Here is an 8,792-nt window from a genome sequence, read left to right as displayed (position 1 = left end):
CCCGTCGGTCTCTCCCCCATCCGCAGAGCTACTAGCGGCGCTATTGCTCGCTAGCCTCTCCTCACGCCTGTTGCAGGCGGCAGCATCCTCCCCTGCCCTAGAACTCTCTGGATGCCCGGCACGACCCATGGCTACTTCCCAAGGTATGGTCTGTAGAGGCTCGATATTGATACGCCCAAAATAGGCGCTCAACTTAACCCTGCAAAATGTAGTCGTTAGCAATATAGAGTAAGCAAGGATCGTTCGATGCCAGAGATTGAGGGTAACTAATTATTCACACAAAATAAAAACAAACTAATTTAAACTAACTAAAACACAAATCAAACAAATAAAATCTGAAACTAAACAAAACAAAAACGTCAAATACTAGAAAAGAAAGAAAAAGATGGCAGGAAACAAAAGGGGATAGAAAGGGGCTATGCAATCCTAAACAATAACAATATTTTGGGGGTTTTGGTTTTTAATGAAAATAAAAGATAATACAAAAGGAAAACGATTTTTATTTTAGGTTTTGAGAAAATAAGATGGAGAACATGTTAGAGACTTGGAAATCCACCACCAATTACTTTCGAACAATGTTAAGTTAACCTAGTTTCAATTACTAAGGTGTGAACAGAAACCAACCAAGAAGTCGGAGCAGATCATGTCCCTTATTAATGTTTCCCTAATTACTTAGTCTACGTGAACGCACAATAGCTAAGCCTATCAAACATGCAATCAAGGTATAGAACGCTATCCTATCAACAACACATATAGTGTCAACATATTTGAAGCATTAAGATCTCATGGAAACGATTGGTTATAGAGTTGCAGTCTAGTGTGGAACGCCTACCTAGCATGCTCTTCTAGTTGTTTAAAATATCAGCTTTTGTCCAAAGCCTTGCATACTTGTGGATTAGAAAACAAGATGATTAGGTGAATTATTTTCTAAACCTAGCTCCAATTACATGCATATATCATAAGTGTCGACCCAAAGAACATAAACACATAAAAGTTTTCAATCAAGCAAAAATAAACAACCAATTCACACCAAAGATCAAGAAACTAGATTTAAACAAACATATGTTCTACATAATTGGGGCTTCAAACCTCGCCCCTAACAAAAATAACTAGCCACACATCGTCTTAAATTCAACAAATAAACACATGAGTATTAGATTACAAGAGGATAAAAAACCGTAAAGGGAGACTATGAGAGCCACGAATTCACTTTTAGGCAGCCTTGGACGCAGGTACTTCTTCAAGATGGTTCACGGCGAAGCTTGATGGAAGATGGATGATGATGTGCACGGTTTTTGCTCTTGAAGACTTGGGAATTTTAAGACTTTGTGTACTAGGGTTTGGGAGCAGAAGATGGTGCTGTAGGGTGGTGATTTGTAACGTGTTCAGAGCCTCTATATATATGGAATACACAGCCCAAGTTTCCTTTTCCAATTCTGCTTTGAAAGCCTCCCCTAGTTGCTTGAGGATTCCTCTACTTGGTGCACAATTAAATGATTTTTAAGCCGTAGTAATCTTCCCAAAATCTTGAGGAATCATAGGACTCTCCTTGATATTTGCAGCAGCAATAACCTCCAAAAATGCACCCAAAATCCGTCCATAGAAGATTTCTGCCAAACTGTCCTGTTTTGACTAGGATTCAATTTCTGTCTCTGAAGCTTCCTTCTTGGACAAGGAACGACTTCATTTTGCCAAGTTTCTGGATGGTTCTTGACTCCTACGTGTTCTATGACATCATATATTCTAGAAAAAATCAATAACCTTCTGGAAAAACTCCAAGTAAGTCGCCGGAAAAGATCTCCTAAAAAGCTTCGTGGAAAGCTGACAGTTTCTGCCTTATCGGGAAACTTACTTTGAATTTGATTTCCTACTGCCTCGTTGACGCTTTTTACCAGTTCTTTAGCTCTAGTTGAAGTATAACATCATGTCTTCATGGATCACTGACCCTTTCTACAAAGTCGCATGGAAGCTGCATTGCTTAATATTTTAGACAGTTGTGCATGATCATCCTGCTTTTGACATTGACATATTATATTATGAGTTCAAGTTTGGTATAAGCATATATGCCATGCCTCTTAATGATACAGGTTTTCACATGTGGGGACAATTCGTCATTTTGTTGTGGGCATAAAGATACAAACCGGCCAATATTTAGGCCTAGGCTCGTAGAGGCAATGAAGGGAATTCCTTGCAAGCAGGTAAGTTTTATCAAAATTGTTATAGGTACTTGAATTAGATTTTGTGTCACGCCCCGAATTTTGAATAACAAATTCAAATCCGAAACATGAATTAAACAACTTAAACAAATAAACGTTCTGAATTTTTTTTTCAGAAACAACCTCGCCACTCACGCTCAAATTCAAAACTCGAAGACCTCGAGTTAATTATTACAACTCACTCGTACAAAGTAAATTGTAAAGCTCTAATGAGCATAACAAACCTCACAACTGAAAATCAGAGTATTACAAAGCAGCTACTCTACACGGTTCGATCACCTTCCTGAATTCTCCAGTCCTGTAGGATTATCCGCTACACCGTTTGAATAGTGTACCGGGATTGCAACAACACAAAACCCAGTAAGCTTTTGACAGCCAGTATGAGTAAAAGAAAGAATGGTTGATTTATTATAACACAGTACTTTTAACTCAAGTAACAACCAACAATTTCAACATCCACAAAGAAAACCACAATCTCGATAATCGATCACCAAAATCATTAACTCCAAATCATTTGAAATCACACACAAAGAAATCAAATGAATCACTCATCTCTACTCTTAACAAGATGTCTTTATCCCCACAATACGGAATAATATTTCTCAACTTTCTACAAGTCTCATCCATCACTGCACTTCCCAATTAAACTAATAAGAACATTAATCATGCATAGAAAATTAATTCAGGAAATAACCAACACGCATAAAATCAGAAGTCATAGTAATCCCTGCATATAATTTAGTTCAGGAGATTACATTAAAATCAAACAATAAAATGAAAACGAGAAATAAACCGGAAATCGAACCATAGAAATGATCAAGGAAATAAATAGAGATAATAAACAATATAACCGAAAAAGAAGAAAAGAGAAAAAGAATAGAAATTTAAACAAAAGAATTAACAAGGAAATTAATTAAAAACATCATCAACTCACACTAATAAATCCATCCAAAACTCAACACCTTTTACCAAAAGGACTCTTACAAGTCACATCGTGACAAAATCATAGGAAATGTTAACCTAACAAATCATTATGAAAATCCGGTCCAACCTGGACACGTTGGCAGACAGACTAGAGCTCTAACTGATCGAAATCACTAACCGGGCCAAAGGCGTAATTACGATATATTGCCTGAGGATGCAACCTGCAAACCCCGGATCTTTAGGCCAACCTGACCCTTAGATCAAAACATTTAAGCGAGTCGCACTGGACCCAAAATGTTAAAACAAATCAAACGGAGAAATCACAACCTGTGACTCTCAAATCCTCAGACCACCGGTCGTCAGATTAAAACATTTAAAATGGTCATACCGGACCTGAAAATGTTTCCCAACCCAAAAGGAGAAATCACAACCTGCAACTCCCCAAATCCTCAAACACTTTTCAAAACAATAGAAATACCATTTCCCACGACATATTGTTTCCCGAAAAGTCATACCCAAAAACAATATCTCACTCACAAATATTGTTTGCATCACAACAATTCTACCAATACATATATGTTTCCGACATATGTAAATATTCAATTCAATAATCCACATACCACAATGCCACACCATCCATATATATATTCCACATAAATATATATATACGTAATTATCCGCTCAGGGATAATCACTAATACCAACTATAGTCCACACAATAAAATCGTGAAATTCATTTTTATAGTTTAAATACATTTTACTTACCTATGGACCGTAGTTGATCAAGCCCATATGATTTAAAACAAATATTTATTTCATAAATATTTTCACACAATTACGACAAAATAAAGTAATTAAATTTATTCGGTTCGTAATATGAACCACGTGAGGTTTACTCACCTCGATATTCCCGCTGCGTCTTCAATTCAACACAATACACACCGAAACCGCTCACCCAAGGGAGACCGTCAATCACCTAATCAAACATGACCTTAACTTAGCCAACAACTCAAAAACATACTCAAACGACAATCCAACGGTCAGATTCTAATTTAATGATGATCCAACGGTCGGATCGAAATTATACGATGATCCAACGGTCGGATCCTCACGGATCGCCCTCAGGATCATCCTCCAAAATTATCACGAAGATCCAACGGTCGGATCTTCCTGAATCGTCCTTACAAACATCTCCACAAAATTATACGAAAATCTGACGGTCGGATTCTCACGAATCGCTTTCCGAATCACCATTTCTCAATTATACGAAGATCCAACGGTCGGATCTTCGCCCGTGACCACACAAAGTCATCGGGACAGTCATACGATCAACATATTAAAATTTGAAGCAAAACCGACGGTCAGATCTTCGCAGATCGTAAACCGAAAGTAATGCATAAAAACCGAAACCCTAGCATGCATCAACTTTCTCCAAAATGACCTTATAATATATCCAAACGACCGTATCGATGCGTAGATGAATAAACTGAAAACAAAACACCAAAATATGGCTGGATGCGCCACCACGCGCCGCCACAAGCTACTGGTCAACCGGTGGTCAACGGCGGCAGTCAACGCCGGGTCAACCACCTCCGATGCAAAAGTCGTCAACTACAAACTTCTTAAAAATAAAAGGGTGATCAACTTTCATACCTGGAGCTAAGTCTGGTTCGGCCTAGATCGTCCTAGATTATGCTTGGAAGTTGGATTAATCTGGGCCGTCTGATCAGATTTCCAGATTGAATCAGGGACGTCGAATTTTCAATTCGTGATCCTTCACTCTACACTCAAAATTGTCGTGCAAGGAGGATATGAGGATGATCAGGGGGAGGAGGAGATCACGAAAATAGGAAGGATCGGCCGAGGAGACGCCGGAAAACTGGTTCTCCGGTCGGGTCGGTTTCGCACGGCTGGGCTCCTTCGATCCAGCTTTGGCGACGACGGCGGGGCAAGCGGAGGGCACCAGGCAGCTGGGCGGCTTGCGGCGATCATAGTGAGTGCCGGGTCGTGGCCGGAGAACGCCGGAGGAGAGAGATGGGGCCGGGTCGGGTCAGCGGGTCGGCCGGCCTGGGAAGGGTTTTCGAGCGAGAGAGAGAGAGAACCGGGGGCTGTTCCGCAAAAAAACCAATTTTTCTGTCCTTAATGACAGAATTTGGATTTTTTGACTATTTATAGAAAAATCTCAATTTTCAAATATTCATAACGTATTCATACGAACTCCGAATATTGCGTTCCACATATGCACAAGATCGTATCGACAAGCTCTACAACTTTCATGAAGGAAGTTTTCCCAAATTTTGAACGTATAAAAAGTCAACTTTCGCGAGCCCCTAAATAACGTTCGTTTTCGAAAATTAATCGTTCGAACTAATTCCACAACTTCTCCGAGCCTCGTACTCGCTCCCACTATCGTGAAATCATTTCTAAAAAATCCACGGAATTTAATTTGGATTTTTCGGGGTATTACATTTTGTATATAGGTGAACAAGTGCATAAGTGATGGACATCATCCAATTTTCTCGACAAATGATAGACTTTTTACTGGTGGAAGTTATGGTGGGAGTCTTGACCTCTCATGTCAATAATAGGAAACTCTAAATCATTGAAATGATTGTGTAATTTGAGCATGTTGTCAGCTTGGTATAGTATTATGAATGTAGAGTTCCTAAAGGTCTAGTTCTGATCATTCTTCCGATATATTCCCGCTTTTCATCCTGAAAATTTACTAGCCGCAAGCTCACATCAACAATTTCTGAAACTTGAGTCTATGTTACTTTTCTATTAATGATGCAATATTAGACTCTTCGTTTCCATTGATTTCAATGCATAGTGTTGTATCCTTATGAGTTTTCTTAGAACTTCTTTTGTGCAAATTCCTCTTTGTTCTTCCCTCTTCGATGACATTTGTTGGTGTCGAAAAATTCCGTTGAGGAGTTTGACTCACCAATGAATGCGGACTGGAGCGGGAGCTGACCGGGAACAATCGAGAAGCTTCCTTCGAGCGTTGACTCGAAGTTTGACCGTCGGCTCGAGGAGGGGGGGGTACCTGCAGAAAACTCTCCGATGCCTAAGTCAGTACGTTTCTTAGTAGTGGAGTAGAGAGAATTGGAATTTGATGCTTTACCTCGATGTCAAGCAGCCTATTTATAGGTGTATTTCGGCGTGGGCTGCAAGTAAACTTGCACAGCAAGCCGTAGTGACTTGAGCGGCACGCCACCATTAAGGCCGTATTTACTCCTGCAATAACCGTCACTTATTGGCGGCCATGATTGCCATACTGAATGTCGCATTTATCGTCGCATTTACATCTACATTAACTGTTGCATTTACTGTTGCCATTACTTCTCTTTAATTGCCTTGATTGCAGGGTCAAATTTACTGACCACCCCCACAACATTGTAAAACCCTCTTCCTACAACTTGTTTCAGGTTGTTGCAGGGCTTAATTTTACAGCTTTCCTTACAAGACAAGGCCATGTTTATACATGTGGGGCCAATACACATGGACAACTCGGTCATGGAAACACCACAGATAGCCCAACTCCCAAAATTATTGAATTTCTCAAGCAAATTGGCTCCATAATTCAGATTGCTGCTGGTCCAAGTTACGTCTTAGCTGTAACTGACAACGGAGTAGTCTACTCTTTTGGGTCAGGTTCTAATTTATGTCTCGGCCATGGAGAGCAGCATGATGAGTTCCAACCACGTGCAATCCAATCATTTAGAAGGAAGGGTATTCATGTAGTTCGAGTCTGTGCAGGTGACGAGCATGCAGTGTCACTTGATTCCAGTGGATTTGTTAGTATCTAAACCAAAGTTGAACTTTCCACATTTTGTGCTTTTGCTTGGCATGTATTTGAATTCTCATACAAACCATTCTAACGTTCTCTATGGTAATTGCAGGTATATACCTGGGGTAAAGGGTACTGTGGTGCAGGCCATGGGGATGAGATTGACAAGACTACCCCGGAACTCTTGAGCAGAGTTCAAAGCCAGCTGGCCGTGCAGGTTTGGCTTCATTCCTTTTACGAAGTTTTGTTATTTTATCCCTTGTTGTGCTAGGTTGGCCCAAATTGTAAAAAAAAGATGCAATACTACATGAACAATGAACTTGATATTCCAAAACTTGCATACCTGTTGAAAAGAACCAAATATGCACTCTTTTTTTTCTCCATGCTCAGGAGGCGCTTCTCATTCTAAATCCATAGCTCTGCTCTAATCACATATTGTATTTTTCTAGGTGTGTGCAAGAAAACGGAAGACCTTTGTTCTAATGGATAATGGTTTAGTATATGGTTGTGGTTGGATGGGGTTTGGTAGCCTTGGGTTTACAGACAGGGGACTATCTGACAAAATCTTGAGCCCTCGCATCCTTGATAGCTTAAGACCTCATCATGTTTCTCAGATTAGCACTGGGCTGTACCATACTGTTGCTATCACTAACTCTGGACAACTCTTTGGATTCGGAGATAATGAAAGAGCACAACTTGGGCACGATACACTGAGAGCATGCCTCAAACCAACTGAAATTTTTATAGCAGATCGAAATGACTGATGAGGTGAATCTTGTTTCAGAAAACCTCTGACCTCAGGGAGATGCCATCTGTTTTATGGAGCAGTATGATTTTCTTTCCTAATAGAACACCTTTAGATTTTTCACCGGCATTTAAGAGATCGTCGACAAACTTGTAACTGTGTAAGTAGGTAAATAGTTTATGTATCAGTATAGTGTGCTATGTGTGTAACACGATAGTAGTTTTTGTTATTGATTTTTGTGTATTTGTTGTGGGAAATTAGATTCCATAAGTGAGTTTCAGCTACAGCTTCATTGGCCACTGGGTTTCATCTGTAAGTTGCCTACCAATAAAGCTTCTTTCAGTTGCTTTCAACTTTCCATCTGTAAGTTACTGGACTTGAAGTCTTTAACAACTCATTTAAGGGGCGACTAGTTTTAAAATGATTGGACTTTCTTTTGTGCTGTCAATTTGGATTTATTTTTACATAGGTGTTGAGGAAGTCTTTCAGTTACTGGTCCTTCTTATAATCTATTTTTGTATTAGATGTGTGCAAAACCAGAACACAATCCAATCCATCAAAAGGACTCGGTTATTGCTTGTGAATTCCCAGAGTACATGGTACAAATAACCAAAGGAGTAGAGAACCAGTACATCATAGTTAGACTAGATCAAAACATGGAAATTAATTTCCAATACATTAGTGTACCGGCCAGTACATCATAGTTAGCCTAGACCATTACAATAATAACCAACCTCTTGTATGGTAGGTGAAGGATCCTTAATTTATCGCAAGGAGTTGGTCTAACCCTCGGGGGTCTACTGTCAATCGGTACAAAAGGGGCCGGGCTGCCCTCAAAACATATTGGATCTTGCTTCAAAGGGGTTTGAGTCTCACTCGATCTAATTCAGAATTTTTTTTTCTTTGGTTAAGTACAGTGATCAGCATTCCCCAGCAGGTATACAAACAAGTTGAGACAAAGAAAATGCTATGATGAAAATGAGAGATATAGCCAAGGAGTAATGTTACATCACTACTATTAAAGATATGATCAAGTATTGAAGTATATAGTAGTCCAAATAGTTTTATTCATACAAATCCAAATCAATATAGGCAGTCTGAAGGTAATTGATGTGCG

General features: G+C 39.5%; 1 protein-coding gene across 1 annotated transcript; it reads left to right on the top strand.

Moving 5' to 3' along the window:
* Positions 1–1,989: 1,989 nt before the first annotated feature.
* Positions 1,990–8,109, top strand: LOC133739890 (ultraviolet-B receptor UVR8-like). The gene is made up of 4 exons (XM_062167710.1): positions 1,990–2,198; positions 6,569–6,937; positions 7,043–7,147; positions 7,380–8,109. Exons 1-4 carry the CDS (start codon positions 2,064–2,066, stop codon positions 7,692–7,694), a joined length of 924 nt encoding a protein of 307 aa, XP_062023694.1. The 5' UTR covers positions 1,990–2,063; the 3' UTR covers positions 7,695–8,109.
* Positions 8,110–8,792: the final 683 nt, after the last annotated feature.

Source organism: Rosa rugosa, chromosome 3 (genome assembly GCF_958449725.1).
Source record: "Rosa rugosa chromosome 3, drRosRugo1.1, whole genome shotgun sequence".
Classification (NCBI taxonomy): domain Eukaryota; kingdom Viridiplantae; phylum Streptophyta; class Magnoliopsida; order Rosales; family Rosaceae; genus Rosa; species Rosa rugosa.
Note: the sequence above shows the minus strand (reverse complement) of the source record. Positions and strands in the feature narration are given on the sequence as shown.

Excerpts from the sequence above, each read along its gene's own strand:
- LOC133739890 (XM_062167710.1), top strand. The coding sequence starts at position 2,064 with ATGCCATGCCTCTTAATGATACAGGTTTTCACATGTGGGGACAATTCG. Across the intron at positions 6,938-7,042 it reads CACTTGATTCCAGTGGATTT|GTATATACCTGGGGTAAAGG; the intron begins GTTAGTATCTAA and ends TGGTAATTGCAG. Across the intron at positions 7,148-7,379 it reads AAAGCCAGCTGGCCGTGCAG|GTGTGTGCAAGAAAACGGAA; the intron begins GTTTGGCTTCAT and ends GTATTTTTCTAG.